Below are 18,105 nucleotides of genomic sequence, written 5' to 3'. Positions count from 1 at the left end.
TTCGTTGGAAAACTAGATCTTAAAATTAGTCCTCAAAAAAAAAGGAAGAAATTCATGATCAAATAAGATTAAGAAATGCTCCAATGTGGTAGCAACACACAGCAGGATACTTAAGAATTTGACAAGCAGGGTGAGGCGAAGCTGAAACCAGAGCAGAGGAGCAGTTAAGATGAGTTGCCTCTGTCACCGTGGAATTGAAAGATTGAGCCTGCAGCTTCTAACACGCGGGACAAGCTGCATCTGCAATTCCCGTACATAACCCTGAATCCCTCAGTGTGACTAGAGTGGTCCCAGGTTGGTGGTGGCCCCATAGTACTGAGTGCAAATCACCTCCAGGGAAAACGTCTTCAATTTTGATCTCAGGATTCCCAAAGATCAGATTCAACTAAATTTGAATTCCCAATTTTAATGGTTACTAAACATACTGGGAAAAAAATCCACACTCACTCTCCTGAGAGAAATTAAGTAAAATAAACAGACTTTGACTCTAAAGAATTCAGATATTTAAATGATCAGATAAAGAAATGAAGTTGAATGAAATATTTAAAGAAATGAATAATAGAATCCAAAAAATAAAGGATTCCAAGAAGAAGAGACTAAAAATTACCAACCATTTTTGAGGGGGGAAAATCCTAAAACTCGAAAAATATCAATGTTCACACTTAAAAAATCTAGGATGGATGTGTTTCACAGCTGATAAGACTCAGCAGAGGAAAGAATTACTAATCAGTTGATAAATGTAGAATGCAGCTCAAAGAGATGCAGCTCAGAGTCATGGACAGAGGAATTGAATAGGCATTTTTTCAAAGAAGACATACCAATGGCCAACAGGTAATGAAAGGTGCTTTAATGTACAAGGTCAGACAATTAAGTTCGCGAACTCATCCTAGAAAAAGTGCTACCTTCCTCATGGCTGAATATCACTAAGGTCTCCTTTGAAGTACTCCCCTTTGGGAAGCTATGCACTCATGCCAGTGCCTAGTCTATGCTGCAAAGCAATTTTGGAACTCTTTTTCTGGAATGGCCATCAGAGCTGTCATCGTATTACCCTTGATGTCCTGAACGTCATCAAAACGTCTCCCTTTCAGTATTTCCCTTATTTTGGGGTAAAGAAAGAAGTCATTGGGGGCCAGATCAGGTGAGTAGAGAGGGTTTTCCATTGCAGTGATTTATTCACTGGTTAAAACCTCCCTCACAGACAGTGTTCTATGAACTGGTGCATTGTCATGATGCAAAAGGCATGAATTGTTGGCAAAAAGTTCAGGTCATTTAACTTTTTCACTCAGTGTTTTCAGCACTTCCAAATAGTAAACTTGGTTAACTGCTTGTCCAGTTGGTACAAATTCATAATGAATAATCCCTCTGACATTAAAAAAGGTTAGCAACATTGTTGCAACAAATTCACGAATTTAACTGTCAGACCTTATATAATATGGTGACTGTAGTAGATAACACTATTATATCATTGAAATACTATGCTAAGAGAGTAGAACTTAAATGTTCTCACACACACAAGGATAAATATGTGAGGTAATAGATGTGTTAACTAACTAGATGAGAGAAATCCTTTCATAATATTTACATATATCAAATCATCACACTGTACACTTTAAATATCTTAAAATTTTGTCAATTATACCTCAATAAAACTAAAAATAATGAAATGGAACATGAAAAGAGAAGTTAAGAGACATGAAGGACAGAATAAAAAGGTCTAAAATATATTTAATAACAGTTTCAAAATAAAAAGAATAAAAGATAGGCACTAGAATAATAACTCCAAATTTTCCAAAAGGTAATGAAAGACATGAACCCATAGATGCATGAAACACAACTGATAAGATTTAAATAAAGTGATACCTTTACCTTTAATTTCATAATATTATTAAAGATCAAACACAAAGAGAAAAATCTTTAAAGGCAGACAGATAAAAGAGAGAGACCAGTTACAAGGGTATGGCAATTACAGATATAATTAATTTCTCCACAGTAGTTGAAACAGCAGTATATTTTCAAATGCAGTATACCTTTAATGCTGATTAAAATATCTGTCAACCTAGAAATATTTACTCAGAAAAAAGTTCTCTTTGAACAATGAGTGGAATAAAACTATTTATTTTTTTTTAGAGTGATTTTATTCTTTCATGAAAGAAAAATGGAAAATGATTGCTGAAAGAAGTTCTGAAGAATAGTAAGCCAAGAAATATGTAAATATATAGATAATTCTTACCAAGAATTATCTAATACACCAACGGTATCAGTTTGGGATTTAAAAAAGAACAAAACTAAATGAGCTATCAAGCCACAAAAAGACACGGGGGAAGCTTTAAATACATATTGCTAAGTGAGAGAAGGCAATCTGAAAAGGCTACCTACCATATGATTCTAACTACAGTTGACCCTTGAACAATGTGGCAGTAAAGGGTACCAACACCAGCGCAGCTGAAAAGCCACGAATAACTTTTGACTGCCCCAAATCTTCAAGTTGTCCCTCAGTATCCATGGGAGATTGGTCGCAGCACCACCACAGACACCAAAATCTGAGGATAAGATGGTGTAGATCAATGCATACATTTGGCCCCCCCAAGGATGTTTAGAACCCAACATCCTCGTGCTCTCCATTGTGGATAAAAAACAGTACAGATATTTATTGAAAAAAAATCAGTGTACAAGTGGACCCAGGCAGTTCAAACCCGTGTTGTTCAAGGGCCAATTGTATATGTATTCGGGAAAAGGCAAAACTCTGGAGACAAAAAAAGATCACTGGTTGCCAGGGGTTTGCGGGGAGGAGGGGGAGAGATGAATAGGTGAAGTACGGGGGATTTTTAGGGACGTGAAAACATGATTCTGCACGATACTATAATGGTGGCCTACAAGTCATTACTCATTTGTCAAAACCTAAATGCATGACACAGAGTGAACCCTAATGTTAAATTGTGGACTTTAATTAATAATATATTAATATTGGTTCATCAACTGTAACAAATGTACCATATTAACAAAAGATGTTAAAAACAGGAAATTTGGGGTGGGATAAAGTGGTATATGGGAACTCTGTACTCAATTTTCTCAATTTTTTCTATAAACCTAAAATTATTTTTTAAAAGATAAACTCTATTAACTTAAAATAAAATAACTTAAATATCAGATCATTTAAGTTTGAGGGCTATGGCTCAGGTGACCCAAGGTCTTTGTATTCTTTGAAAAAAAGATTAATATCTAATTAACATATACAGAACCTGACAACCAACAATTACAGAACAGTCATGCTTTTCAATCACACATGGAATGCTTAAAAACTAACCAACCATTCTCCCTCGTTCCCCTAGCAGCGGATCAGAGAGCAGACCCACCACCAATGCAGGCCCAGTTACCATCACCCACCCGCCAGCACCCAGCCCCAGTCAGCATCACCACAACCATGAGCGGCCAGGTGGACACCCAGCATCCGCCTGCCCCTGTGCATCCCCCCTGTCCCGCCCTCAGCATCACCAACACCAAGCCCGGCACCTCAGGCCTCAGCTCAGGGAGCAGCAACCTGTGGCCTCACAACGGCAGCACCAGCCCATGGTGACAAGAAGGTCATGGCAACAAAAGTTTTGGGAACAGTAAAATGGTTCAATGCAAGAAACGGATATGGAATGACAAAATTCATCAACAAAAATGACACCAAGGAATATGTATTTGTACACCAGACTTCCATAAAAGGATAATAATCCCAGGAAGTACCTTCCATTGTAGGAGATGGAGAGACTGTGGAGTTTGATGTTGTTGAAGGAGAAAACGGTGCGAGGCAGCAAATGTCACAGGCACTGGTGGAGTTCCAGTGCCAGGTAGTAAATGTGGAGCAGACTGGAACCATTACAGACGCCCTGCACATTGCAGGGGGCCTCCACGCAATTACCAGCGCAACTACCAGAATAGTGAAGGTAGGGAAAAGAATGAGGGATCATAGAATGCTCCCGAAGGCCAGGCCCAACAGCACCGACCCTACCACAGGCCACGGTTCCCACCTTACTACATGCGGAGACCCCATGGGCATTGACCACAGTAGTTCATCCTGTGCGGAGAGAAGTGATGGAGGGCGCTGACAACCAGGGTGTAGGAGAACAAGGTAGACCAGACCAGTGAGACAGAATTTGTATTGAAGAGGCTATAGACCACGATTCCGTAGGGGCCCTTCTGGCCAAAGACAGCCTAGAGAGGACGGCAATGAGGAAGATAAGGAAAATCAGGGAGATGAGACTCAAGGTCAGCAGCCACCTCAACTCAGGTACCCATGCAGACACCCAGAAAACCGTAACCCACAAGATGGCAAAGAGACAAAAGCAGCTGATCCACCAGCTGAGAATTCCTCCACTCTGGAGGCTGAGCAGTCAATACCGGCTTACCATTGCTACCATCATCTAGTCCAGTCGTCCAACATGAAGAAATGAATATGAAATTCCAGAAATAAAAAATGAACAAGAGATTGGAGCTAAAGACCTTAAGCGCTCGCTTTTTGCTGGTTTACCAGATAACTAGAACTATCTGCATTATCTATACAGTATGGAGTTATTATTTTTACCTAAAGATGTCTCTTTTTGCTAAAGACAAACAAGTTTTTTTTAAGCCTGTATTTTTCTCACACCTTTAAGTTTTTAAATTGTTTCATATCTAGTCAAGTTGAGATTTTTAAGAACTTCATTTTTAATCTGTAACAAAATTTTACAACTTGACTTTTTCAAAAAAAGTCAACAAATTGCAAGCACCTCTTAATAACATTCTTAAATAATTTTTGGTCTTTAGAAAAGATTAATAGAGTTGACAAATCTATCGTCTTGTTCAACAAAGAAAAAATAGAAAGCACAAAAAATTAAATCAGGGATGGAAAAAAAATAAAACCATAGATACAGGTGAGAATTAAAGAAAAGTAATATCCATGATGCCAATAAATTTAAATACATAATACTGACCAATTTATAGAAAAATAAAATATTTTGGAAATGTGAAACAGTATCAGCCTTCTAAGAGTCAGAGCTATACAAAATGTATAACCAGAGAAGTATTGCTCCGTCTCATCCCTATTTCCACATTCCCATACCCCCATCTACAGAGATATTCCCTATTACTGTAGACAGCTGTATAGTATCCATCTGTTAATGCATCCTAGTTTATCCAATCATTCTCTTATAAATGGGCATTTATGTTGTTTCAAACCCTAGAATTTCTCATAAAATCCAAAAAGAAAATTAGTTTTCAATTGTTATTCAAAAGTTGATTACCCAGATTTTGAATCATTTGTATCCTTTGTTATTTCTTTAAGCTTTTATTTTTTTTTCCCTTTGGTTAAAACCTCTAAAGAGAGAGCAGGATCAGGAAGAGAAATGTGGGCCCTGTATAAGCTCTCTTAAGAAGTTGTTGCCTTATTAGCATTCCAGGGGAAATAATGGGCTGGCACTACAGAGATAACAGCTTAAGTGTCACTTATGTCCATGTCTGATATTAAAGAGATTCTGGTGAAACATCACTACTTTGACTATTTCCCCGTGTTTATATTTTGATTGTGAAGGGAGTCCCTCAATGCATTATTTGCGCTTTTATTTTGATTATGAAGGACAGATAGATTAAAACTAATTGTGACAGAATACAATAAAAGAGAAAAGGAGGGTAAATTCCTTGAGGTCAGGAATTTTCTTTTGATGTTGGCTTAAGTCTGTGTAGAAAATAGTATTTAGAATTAATAGGACAACATTTTAGACACATATGTGAGAAAATATTGCCAAAATGGCCACTATTATTTTTACACATACAAAAGTTCCTAAAATGAGACAGTAAATGGGATTTATTCCTATGGGTTAATTAACCACAAAAAGTAAATGAAGGAAAAAATAGATAAATAAAATTCTTAGACAATCCAAAAGGTTCCCCCAACTAATTTCCCCTGAAAGGGAGTTTCCATAATTCTATCCATAATCACAAACCCACCAAAGATTTTATTCTGTTAGGATAAGTATACATATTTGGGTGGTAGTGAGTGTTTGTTTAGTTTAGTTTTTGTTTCGTTTGAGCAGACTGAAGTATTGATTGATGACTATCGGGGAAAGAATATTGGGAACCTATAAATTGCTTCTTTATGTAACTATTTCAAAATTTATTGTTTGTTGAAGGAAGAGATTTTATCTCTGTTAGACTTCACATGAAAACAGTCAAGCTGTATGTAGAATCCATTTTTCTTTGATTTCCCATCATGAAATCAAATCCATCAAGCATTTTTATATCATAATATTTCTAATCAGAGAGAGAAGACCTCAAAATAAGCTTTGAAATATGTACTTAAATCAGAGTTAGTGGATATTCCATTTTTTCTTTTCTATGTCCTACATTAGCTACTGGCTTATTCACGAACTGTAATGTACCTAACATATGTTGGTTATACTATTTTTTTCCATTCCAAACTACTTGCTCGATTTCTCATTCAGATGAAAAATTTCCCAGAAGCATTTAGGATATTTTAAGTGACATTGCTTAAAGGTATTTCATTGGGAGCATCTTTTGGGAAATTCTGATGAGCTCAAGTTAATGGCAGCACAGTGTACAAACCCACTGACTCAAGTTCCAGAAACTGCCGAGTTTGAATGAGCAGAGGCCTCCACAGAGCAGGGAACAGGCCCAGTGTCTGTCTGGCTGTAGTTCCAGCAGCTGACAGGACAACCCATAGCCTGCCCCCCCCCCCCCACATGCCCCAGATACATACAATCCAATAAGGGCCTCTGGTGAGGTCGTCTTCCTGACAGTGTTCAAAACAGCAAATGAAGATTACACATAAACTGAGACTCTAGTGCTTCATTCATCCTTTCCAAAGCATTTGAGTGCCTGATCGATGTCAGGCCCTGACTGGGCTTTCAGAGAATGTAACTTAAAAGACAATTCTTTGTCGCCTGTTAGTGGGGTGAAGAAAGACTTTCAGACGATATCGTCACAAAATATAACATGTGAACTAATGAAAGCATGGACATAGTACAGAAACAGTACAGAGAAGGTGGTAGTTGGCTATATCTGGGCCGAGAGGTAAATCGGGAGGTGTTGCAAAATAAATGGTGCTACAGAAATAATAGGAGTTCTAAGGCAACCAATTTTTCTTATGAGGCTTCGTATTTATAGTCATATGACTTTTGCCTTCTCCAGGTATTTGCACAAAGCATAATGCTGCTACACCTATTAAAAGAGGAACAGCCTTCTTCATCATCTAAACTTCTTTTGTTTCACAGTGAGGTGTAGTTACATCCAGAGTTGGCTCCTAGAATTGTATAATCTTAAAAACCTTGGAAAATTTCCCCCAAGATTGTTTAATACAAGCCCTAACATCCTAACCAGCACAATAGAAATAATTCTTATAACTCAGAATTGTTGTAAAAAAACAACAACAGATAATAACATGTGACAATTTAGGTATTAAATAAAGGTGCTCCTCTATACCGTGTTTCCCCAAAAATAAGACCTAGCCGGACCCTCAGCTCTAATGCGTCTTTTGGAGCTAAAATTAATATAAGATCCGGTATATTATATTATATTATATTATATTATATTATATTATATTATATATTATATTATAATTATCTTGTCTTATATTAAAATAAGACCGGGTCTTATATTAATTTTTGCTCCAAAAGACTCATTAGAGCTGATGGTCCAGCTAGGTATTATTTTCGGGGAAACACGGTACTTCACCTGACCCACTTCCTGTCACATACAGGAGTAGAGAAAATATATACAAATTACATGAGGATTTGTAATTGAAATATATCTAATTATTGGCTCCTGTTTTAAATTCAAGAATATCAGTTTAATTTTCAAACATTTATGATCATCATTCTATCTTAAATATGCCTAGATTTTCTTTGATTCCAGACCAAATATTTGAAAATACCTGAGTTTATAACCAGAGAACATCTCATAAGCTGATAAATTTCATATCCTGCTCCCTGATTTTTCTGAAGGATTAAGATTTTTAAAAATCCTCCTCCATTGTAGCTAGAAAAAAAATAGTTAACTAAAGGGAAATTTCTCTGGTGATGGAAATGTTTTATATCTTGTTTTAGATTGTCGTTACAAGAGTGGGGAAAAAAAACTGTCAAAATTCATTGACTTGAGCACATAACATCGTTCGATTCTATTTCATGTTAATTATTCTTCATAAATTTTTTTTCAATCTTCTGTTCAAACCTCCAGTTCCATAAGTGCTCATATTTTTCCAAAGTAAAGTTCATATCAATAATTTTTATTTTTTTATCGTCATTCTGTTAGTTAAAAACAAAACATTCTGGAGTATTTTCCTCTTTTAGTCTATATTGCTAGTTTAGTCAAATTGTTTACATCTCTTTCGTTCCAGATTATCAGGGCCAAAGTTGAACAAAAACTGACGCCAGATCTGCTGACCCTTACGTGAACCCCTGGGTCTCCATGGAACTCTGATTTGTCATAGGGCTGCCTGCAGTCCACTGATTAGTTTTCCAGTCTTCCTAATCAAATAGAAGCTTATTTAATTCTTGTAATAACATCTCGAGAAAGTATACTGACCAGTTTGCCGAAATTCGAAATTAAATGTAAGAATAAGTATATTTTACCAGCATCTTTAGTTTATTTGAAAGATCTTCCCTGACCATTAGTTTTTGGGTGGTGTTTTTTTTTCCATTATTGACTCAGAGATGAAATATTTAACACAGCAAAAAGTCAAGCGTGCCTATGTCCAACTCGTCCACAAACCAGTAGAACCAGAAAACCTAGAAGTCTTGGTAATTCTTGAAACTATAATAGCAAATTAACAATGCTGAGTTTAAGGGAATTAAGAAAAAATAGAAAAATCAAATGGGTGAAGACAAATGGATATTTTTCAAAAACAGAGTGAGAAAGGGAGAAAAATTAAATAAAACATGGAAAAACTCTTCTCTTGGCTCTGAAATACTTAGAGACATTTTAGAGGTAGCTAACCACATTTTCAACTAATTGTAGTTAGTGTTTGTAATTAAAATCTAGTTGTAGAAGTCCTAAACAGGAGAGTCTTAGCTAAAAAGCCCATCGTAATAATGGATGGGAAAAAATATTGAAACAATGAGTATATATTATGGAAGCCTTAAAAAATAGACTTCGATTACAAAAATCTACACAGATACAGTTTCTAGAGTTGAAATGCTACAGCGATTCTGTAAGTAGTTACAGCACATTCAGTCTGTTGGCTCTATAGACAAAGCACATTATTTCAGGTAACTCTTCAATAAGTCCTTTTCTAAGTCAACTAACAGTCCCCTAACTTATTTTTGAAGTAATACAAAGCTGACTCAAATTAAGTGCTATAATATTGGAAGACCTAACATGCTGTGGGAATTCAGAGGAAATTGTGATTCATTCCTAATTTGGGTAGAGGGCAGGAAATTGCAGACTATTATAACAATACAGCTTTTATGTGGGCTTTCAACCATGGGCAAGTCTTAGAAACTATTTTGTCTTGTTTATATAACACATATTAATAGAACAGTTACAAAATGTTGATCGGTTAAAAAGAACCATAGTCCCATAAAAAATAACTTGTAATCCCACCATTTAGGAAAAATACCATTGTTGATATCAACTTGTTTCTATATGCAGAGATATGTACATTTGTAATAAGCATGCAATTTTCTGACAAGTTCTTCTGAATATGTGGTAAACAATGTTTACATCTTTCTGATATTTACTTTCAGATGACAATCTATATGTTGTATATCTTAACTTATTAACCCATTATCACTGTGTGAATATTTTTTATTTCTAATTATTTGTTATGACAGACATTTAAGATATGTTAAAACATCTTTCAACAATATGTGTCTTCGAATATTCATCAGATTATTTCTTTGGGAAGAACTCCTAGAAATGGAATTGCTAAGGGTTGACATATACTGATGTTCTCTTTCCTCTACAATCTATTAACGTGCTCTGTTTTAGTATACAATGCTCTCGACTCAATTTCTCTGTCCAGCTATTACATCACTTCTTTGCTCCCCGTTCAAGCAAAGTAACTCAAGAGTTGTTTACATTCACTATCTCCAATTCTTCTCCTTTCTCTTTTATAACAATTCCAATCAGGCTTTTTTTCCAGCGACTCCACCAAAACTGCTGTTGTCCAAATAATCAATGACACCCTTTCCCTGAATTTCATTAACTCCATTAGTAAATCTCATCCATCATCTTACTTGACCATACTGTAGCTTTTGAGATAGAGATCATTTCCCCCTTCTAGAAACATTTCTTCCTTTCAATTCCAGGACACAGCACACTTTTGGTTTCTCATCTATCTCACTGCCAATCACTGTCTCCCCATCCTATTGACATGCCTTCTCTTGGCGATCTCATTAAGTCTCATAATTTTAAACAGCCTCCCCCTGCCAAAGAGTTCCAACTATTCTCTATGGTCTAATCCTTACTCCTAAATGCCAAATTCAAATATCCAAACGCATCCCAAATTTACCAGGTTTGAAACTCAACCTCTGATCTTTACTCCTCTTCTTAAAAAGAAACAAACAAAAAACAAACAAACAAAGTAACTTTCCCCTCCTGTCTTTCCCCCTCTCTGTAAATGACAATAGTCATCCTTCCAGTTGCACAAGTCTAAAATAGAATCCTTCTTGATCATTTTTTTTTTCATCTATTCCACCTTCAGTTCTTCAAGAAATCTCCTTGGCTCTGTTCCTAAAATGTATCTAGAATCTAGACTTTCACCACCTCCACTGCTACTATGCTGGTCCATTATTTCTCCCCTAAAAAGACTATAACTGATCTCCCTGATTTTGACCTTAATCCCTGTATCTGTTTCACACAGAGGCCTGAGTGATCCTTTTAATGTGGAAGTCAGATCTTGTCACTCCTCTGCTCAAAGCCCTGCATGACTTCTCCATTTTACTTAGAATAAAAGCCAAAATTTTTACAATATTCTCTAACCCTGCATTCTATAACTACCACCTCCTACATATTGTCTCTGACCTTATCTCCTACTTTTCTGGCTCACTGCTCCAGCCACCTTGACCTACTAGCCAGTCTGATCTACTAGCATTTGACTGCCTCAGGGCCTTTGCACTGGCTGTTCCCTTAGTCTATAATGCTCTTTCTTCCTATATCTTCATGATTCAGTCCCCTGTATCCTTCAGCTTTTTGCTATCACTTTCCCCAGATTCTAACTGACTTTTCCCTTTAAAAGTGCTCTCCTCCTTTCAGCGTTTACTTTGCTCCTTTTCTGCTTTTTCTCTATAGCATCTATCACCTTCTGATATATTTTTTATTTGCATAATTTGTTTCTCTTGGAACCTAAAAACATATCCATAAAAGCAGCATTTCTGTCTTATTCATTCAGTGCCAGACAAGAGTCGACATTACAGATGCATATTTAATGCTTTTGATCCAGACTTCCAATTTGCATCTCAGGAAATGAAGATATTTAAATAAGTATTTACGATGAAGAAGGATGGTCCATGTTGAGGACATAGCATTGGCAAAGCCACTGATATGCAAAAAAAATAACAACCACGAAATAGTGCACTGGTGGCCAGGTGTTTCTGTTATATCAGCGTGGGGATATGGGGATATAGCATTCACTTAAAATGAATAGAAATACATCAATGGGAACAAGGCAACATTTTAACTAAAAGCATAAAATCCACTTACTCCACAATAAGAAATAAAGGGATGAAATGACAAAGGAGTTCTATACTAGGATACTGATGGAGGCACTGGGAAACTCAGTGAAAACTTTAACTATAAATAAGAAGTTTGGCAAAGTGCCAAATTATATGGGCGTGAACAGCTATTGTTAAGAAGGAAATCAAAATTATGGATCCTCCCAAGAAAAGTGGATGTATCTGAATTGTTTAGAGTTCACCACCTACTGAAACCTATCAATAGACCACCATGGGCCAGTGATTGAGAATCTTAATTAAGAAAAAAAAAATCCCCATTAAGAAATATTATTTCAGCATCATGACAGTCACTTAGATGGAAATGATGCTTAAATAGGATGTGAGTAGTTGTATTATTGAGTTCTAACAGTTTGGGTAAATGTTTGAAATATAAGGAAAGAGACTCCAACCACCATGTCTTAAATGTGAATTTCTCAAATATGTAGAATTAAACATCCCAAAGTTACCTCAGCGAAACTTCAGATTGAAAGTTTCTTATTTTAAGCTTGGTACAAATAATTTCATAAAATTCAGAAGATAAGCAGAAGGAAGACTACTTAGGTATTGGTAATTTGATTTTTTTAAAAATTGAAACCAGCAAACATTGCAGCCAAACAGTCTGAGCTATTGTCTGTCTGGCTTCTGTACAACTTTATCATTAGCATCTTTCATCTAAATAATTCACTAAAATGTTATTAATGAGTCTTGCTTCCCTACCAAATACCCCTTCTCTCTGTATCACAGAATCTAGAAATAATTAAAGGAAATTCAGCATGGGGAGTTTTTCTTGCTCAGCTATATCCCTGGAGAGGGATGTGGGGAAGGAAGGGAGAGGGTCTTATTTACATCTAAATATAAACAGTTGTTTATTCGCTGAGACCATTCATTGCACTGTACCGATGCGAATGCAGAGAACTCCTCTGTCTGACATCTGTTCCATATCTGACATCTGATGCCAACCCTTACAGTGATAAAGGCCACAGAAACCAATCCAGAGGCACTGAATTTAAATGTATAGCCTGTCCTGAGAAGTCTCTCTGGTTGGTCTCTTTTCCCTGTTGCCACACGTTAGAGGAGTTTACCAACAACCATCAGCCCAGCACATCCAAGCTGGATCCAGGCCAAGAGCAAGCAGCATCGTTGCAATCTGAGCAGTGAGGTGGAAGGGTGAGTGGTGCATCAGTCGGATGAAAACATGCGGGCACTGCTGGGCAGCAGCTGGAGGAAGTTTGGACATGCTGGCAGGGGGACATACGAGTGGTTAACAAGCGAACCAAGCCTACCTCTTCTGGAAACCCAGCTGCAGGTTTGTACCTATGACTTATGCCTCTTCTTCCCCCAAAATATCTTTGTCAGTTTTAAAACCAACAATGCCTATATTTTTAAGATCTTATTATAAAACATACTGGCAACCGTTTGCACAATGGGTATGACAAAAATATGATTTTGCTGATTGGCATGGTCTAAGGAAGTAACTTGAAAGTTGTATTCTTTTGACAATGATAAATTCAAGTGAAACTTGCCACAAATATATTCTAAGAACACCTGATATATCAAATATGTCAAGGAGTACCTGAAGTTAGGAGTCAACAAAATTTTATGCCTTGCTTTTTCACTTTGTTCTTTGCTCAGTAAGCAATGTCTACATATTCACATATAACAGACTCTCTTTGGTTCTCTGGCTGTATAATGACCACTGTTTCTAAGAGGTGGCAGTAGCTAGCCAAATTATCTTACTTCTGGAAGGATAGTAGAGTGTTAAGCAAGTTTTGTCTCTACTAAGAAACGTAGCAGCTGCTTTGCTTTGTCTGGTAAATCACCAAAGAAGCCTCAATCTGAGACAGCATTAAGAAAAAATATTGGTAGAAATCTAAAAACTCTGAATTAATTTTATTATCAACAGAGAAATGAGTGATACCACTACACCCCAAGAAAAAGGGAAACAGACTTATTTTCTTTTCTGGAATATCAACTGATTAGATTAGTAGTTAAGTTCTCCAAAACCACCTTTTACAGAAAAAAAAAAATTATACATGTATATATGATAATATGTTTTATTTAGCAGTTATACTTTTAACTGGGTATGTCTTTAAAATATTCCTTGAAGAAGAAAGCCAATATACATATCAGAATAATATGAAAAGTCAAGAAAACTTTGAGGGAAGTGAACAAATTAGAACATTTGACTACAAAAGTAAAAATTCTGCACTTAAAAATTCAAAACACTTTGAACCAATATACCATGAATCAGTAAACAAGCAAATTAAAGATACCATCATATGCCACTGGAACCACAAACAATGCCACAGCATTGGTAAGTAAGCAGGGCCATCACAAGCTAGTGTGACAAGAAGCAGCTTTCTATAGTGCTAGAAAGTTCTCCAGTTAACTTGGATATTTTAAATCCTTAATACAAAGCCTCCTTTGGAAAATTAATTTTCTGGAAAAATAAAAAAATAAAAAAAAATAAAAAGAAGTACAAATTGGCAATTATACAAAAAAAGTCACGGGGTGTAAAGTACAGCATAGGGAATATAGACAATAATATTGTAGTAACTATGCATGGTGCCAGGTGGGTACTGGACTTATTGGGTAGGGGGACTACTTTGTAAGTTATATAAATATCTAACCACTATGCTGTACACCTGAAACCTAATATATGTCAACTGTAATTGAAAAATAAAAATAATTAAGAAAAAAAAAGATACCATCATAAATTTGTCCTATAAGTTGGTGCATCTCTTAACTGGAAAACAAGAATTCTTTATGTCAAGAAATTGTCCTAATCTGCTGTATTAGGTGAGCAGTACCACTCGGTATCTGGATAAATTTAACTCAATCAACGGAACAACAGAGAGGATTGTGGCATATCTCCTTTCAAAAAGTTTTGCAATTAATATTGATAATACCATAAGTGGCATAATTGTGAACAAAGGGTCTGTTACATAAAACCTTTTAAATAAAACATTAAATATCTTTATATTCTATGCATATTGAACTTACAGGGTGTAATTGAGAATTTAAAATTTGATGCTCATAACTGTTTAGAAACTATTAGCATCTATATAATTGATGGAGAAGAAAGAACAATAAGGTTTTCAAAATGGCCCATGTTTATCAAGATTGAAACATGATTATTTTAAATACTGAAGGAGATAATAGCTTTAACATTTTTAATGATTCATCTAGAGGGAGAAAATAGACAGTTAAATTGCATTTTTACTCCAACTTGATTTCTTAATAATTGTACATTTATTTATGAGCTCATCTACACTTACAGCTTTTGTAATCAGTCCCTTATAATATCACAACTGATTTTAAGTGAATAGTTCTGATAATAAATTAGATTATGTGTCAGAAAACAAAGAATCCATAGTTTAGAAATCAAAGAATCATACACAAAAATATTAACATTGCCAAAATATTTTTCTAAAAAATACATATTTATTAAACTATAAACTTAGAAATGTCAGATTTTATCTTCCCTATATTTTCCAGTCTTATCAATAAATTTCTAGATGACTTCTGGTTACTTTTAGTATTTTAATTTGACCATTTGAGACACTGAGATATATAAGTACCTATTATTCCCCAAGGGCTTTACACATAATAATTCATTAAATTTTCATGCCAGTCTTCCAAAACCATGCTATTATTTTCATTTCATAGAGAAGAAAACCCAGGCCCAGGGAGGACAAGTGAATGGTCCATAATCACACAGGTATTGGAAGCTCATACTGGAATTCAAACCTCAAAGATGACATTCTGCTTCCCAAGAAAACCTTTAATTTTTATGCACTTTAAGCTAAAATATCTTAACTCATATCTTACCAAAGACAAAATATATGGAAGTATAAATATTAAATAAACCACCTAATTCTGAGTCAAAATAACACACAAACTTGTAAATCCTCTAGAAAATAAAAAGATTTTAGTCAACACGAGATTAGTCAGTCTCTTAAGAGGTCACGACAAGCAAAACAGTTGTCCTTTCCACTGAAATCAAGGAGAGAACCCCAGCTCTCACAGTTTTGTGTTTTATTTTAGATAAGTAGATAAAGAGCTTAGTATTTTGCTTGTCTTAAACACTATTTAAATACTAAATAAATACATAGATGAGAGTTCTCATCTATATAAGAGGCTTTAATTTTTCTTTTCCTCTGTAGTAATAGATACATTTACATTTGTTGCTGTATGCTTTATACATAATAGAGAAGCTTTTTAATATTTCATTATTTCTTAGAAGCTTTATTTAAAGCAATGTCTATGGAATTTGGAACGGTATTTATATTTTTGTATTGCTTTTCTATCTCATTGTTAAGCATCATTTCATGCCTATTGTATAATGATGAGGCAAAAAAGGGTTAATAAAAGTGACCCTGAAGGGGGACTGACCAGGCCTGCATCCCCTTCCCAGGAACCACCCAGGCTTACCCCCTAGAAATAAAGCAAGGGTGTCCAAACACTCCTAAAAAGAGGAGATAAGACCCTAACCAGAGTAATCTGGTTTTGACGCCTGCGCAAACTGCTGAAAACTGTCCATTACTTGGACTCTAGCTTCATTATAATACAACTAAAATAAAATGAACATAAAGGCTTGTCGCCTCACCCTGTAGATTTTTCTGTATGCATTATGGGTAAGAGCGTGCACAGAAAGAAACTAGTTATATAACCAACATATGTCAATCAAATGACCTCAGTCTATATATCACATCTCCTGCTGTAAGGAAATTTACCTACCCTGTCCTATATAAGAGAAACCTAACTTAAAGTTAGGTGCAGTTGTTTGCCTGGGCAACTTCTATGTGGCAATAAAACATTATTGGTCTAATTCTAAATAAAATAAATACATAGTGAGCGTTCTCATTGAAAGAATGAGTAGACCTCCCAACTGAAATTTGTTTTAATATTTGTACTTTAGTGGAAATATTGTAGGATGTCATAAATGTGTAGTTTTGACATTCTGAATGCACACTTTATCTTGGAAATCCATTTTATTTCATGTAGGCTCAAGCTCCTTGGCATAAATGAATGATTAAGTGATTTTTAGAGTGAGTAACGAAGATAAGAATAAAAGACAACAAGAGATGGACCTTCCAAAGGCAGGGATCTTCTTTCCCCCATCTCCTAACTCAGTTTCATTCCCTGACTCCAGGGCACCCAGAAGATAAGTTCTGCCAAAGAAGATGTGGAGCCCTTCCTGTGCATCCTTCTTCCAGCCACCATCCTGCTCTTCCTGGCCTTTCTGCTGCTTTTCCTGTACCGCCTCTGCAAGACGCCACGGCCCCAGGGCCAGGTTTTCAGCATCGACCTCTCAGAGCACCCACCCGTGGGAGAGGAGACTGACTTCCTGCCAGGCTTACCCTGGAGCGGTGAGCAGGACTTCCCCTACGCTCCTCTGCCTGGGGAGGCAGCCCCCCTCTCCGTGTGTTTACCACCCTCCTATGAAGAGGCCACCAGGAATCCTACTGAGGAAGATGACCCAGATGCGGGCCTTCAGGGGCGACACACTTTACCTGGACTGAATGAGCCAAAATAAACTGCTCTTGGAGACCATTTAAAATGCAGCTCTCCACCCTTACTGGAGAGAGGCAGAGAATGGCATCTAGGCCAAAAAGCTGCCGCTATTCCCAGGCAGACTCCTGGACGTATGGGACATTTTAGGCTGGGGGAAAGACTGGACAAATGTCTAGTTAACCCATCTTCAGGTTCCTTACAGGAAAATGTCCCCAGCTTGTTCTAGTGATGACAGGGCTCTCCTAAAACGTGTAACACTCCTTAGAACAAAAGGAAAGTTTTATGTGAGTTGAGAGAAAAAAAAATCAGAAACACTAGTGGGCATAGGAACTAGGTCTGAAAAGAAAGGAAATGGAAAAATGCTGATACGTCAAAGGTAACTGCTTTTGCCACCAAATGAAACTTTTCTTCCTATACAGGTTTTTTAGGGCCTCATGGTTTCACTTTTGTGTGAGGGCTTCAAGATGGCTAGCAAGCTCTCGGAGGCAAAAACACCTCCAGAGCTGCAGTGATCAACTGAATTGTAAATAATGGTGAAATAATGAGAGTACAGATGTCTACACACATTTTAGTCTAAAGAAATAATAAAGCTCTCCAGAATGATTTCCTGCTTAGTGTCGCTCTTGCTTCCTAGAATGGGAAAAGGATTCGGCTTAGTCCCGTAGGCATGCCCTGCGCTGCGAGAACATCGTGGGCTGTTTGGCAGGGCTGCTGTGGCAGGACAAAGAGCTGCTGCTCTAACACATTACCTTAGGGGACCCGATGACTGAATGTGTGGCTTCACTAAGCTGCAGTCACAGAGCAGAAATCAGTTTAGCACTGGAAAGTAAAGGTGAACATTTTGGATCATGTGGTAAAGAGAAACATCGATTTGTTCTAACAGGGACTTATAAATCACATA

The 18,105-nt window shown here is 36.5% G+C and overlaps 1 protein-coding gene and 1 pseudogene across 1 annotated transcript; both read left to right on the top strand.

The window, feature by feature from the left end:
• Nucleotides 1-3,399: 3,399 nt before the first annotated feature.
• On the top strand, nt 3,400-4,464 carry LOC109447939 (Y-box-binding protein 1 pseudogene; annotated as a pseudogene).
• Nucleotides 4,465-12,612: 8,148 nt separating this feature from the next.
• SMIM28 (small integral membrane protein 28) lies at nt 12,613-17,751 on the top strand. Its single transcript, XM_074334010.2, has 2 exons — nt 12,613-12,993; nt 16,843-17,751. Exons 1-2 carry the CDS (start codon nt 12,883-12,885, stop codon nt 17,224-17,226), a joined length of 495 nt encoding a protein of 164 aa, XP_074190111.1. The 5' UTR covers nt 12,613-12,882; the 3' UTR covers nt 17,227-17,751.
• Nucleotides 17,752-18,105: the final 354 nt, after the last annotated feature.

The sequence above is a fragment of the Rhinolophus sinicus genome, chromosome 2, assembly GCF_057876585.1.
Source record: "Rhinolophus sinicus isolate RSI-liver-muscle chromosome 2, RSI-T2T, whole genome shotgun sequence".
Taxonomy (NCBI): Eukaryota; Metazoa; Chordata; class Mammalia; order Chiroptera; family Rhinolophidae; genus Rhinolophus; species Rhinolophus sinicus.
This window is presented reverse-complemented; position numbering and strand designations above follow the sequence as displayed.

Coding starts and splice junctions, on each gene's coding strand:
- SMIM28 (XM_074334010.2), top strand. CDS start 12,883: ATGCGGGCACTGCTGGGCAGCAGCTGGAGGAAGTTTGGACATGCTGGC. Junction 12,994..16,842: donor TTCTGGAAACCCAGCTGCAG/GTTTGTACCTAT, acceptor CCCTGACTCCAG/GGCACCCAGAAGATAAGTTC.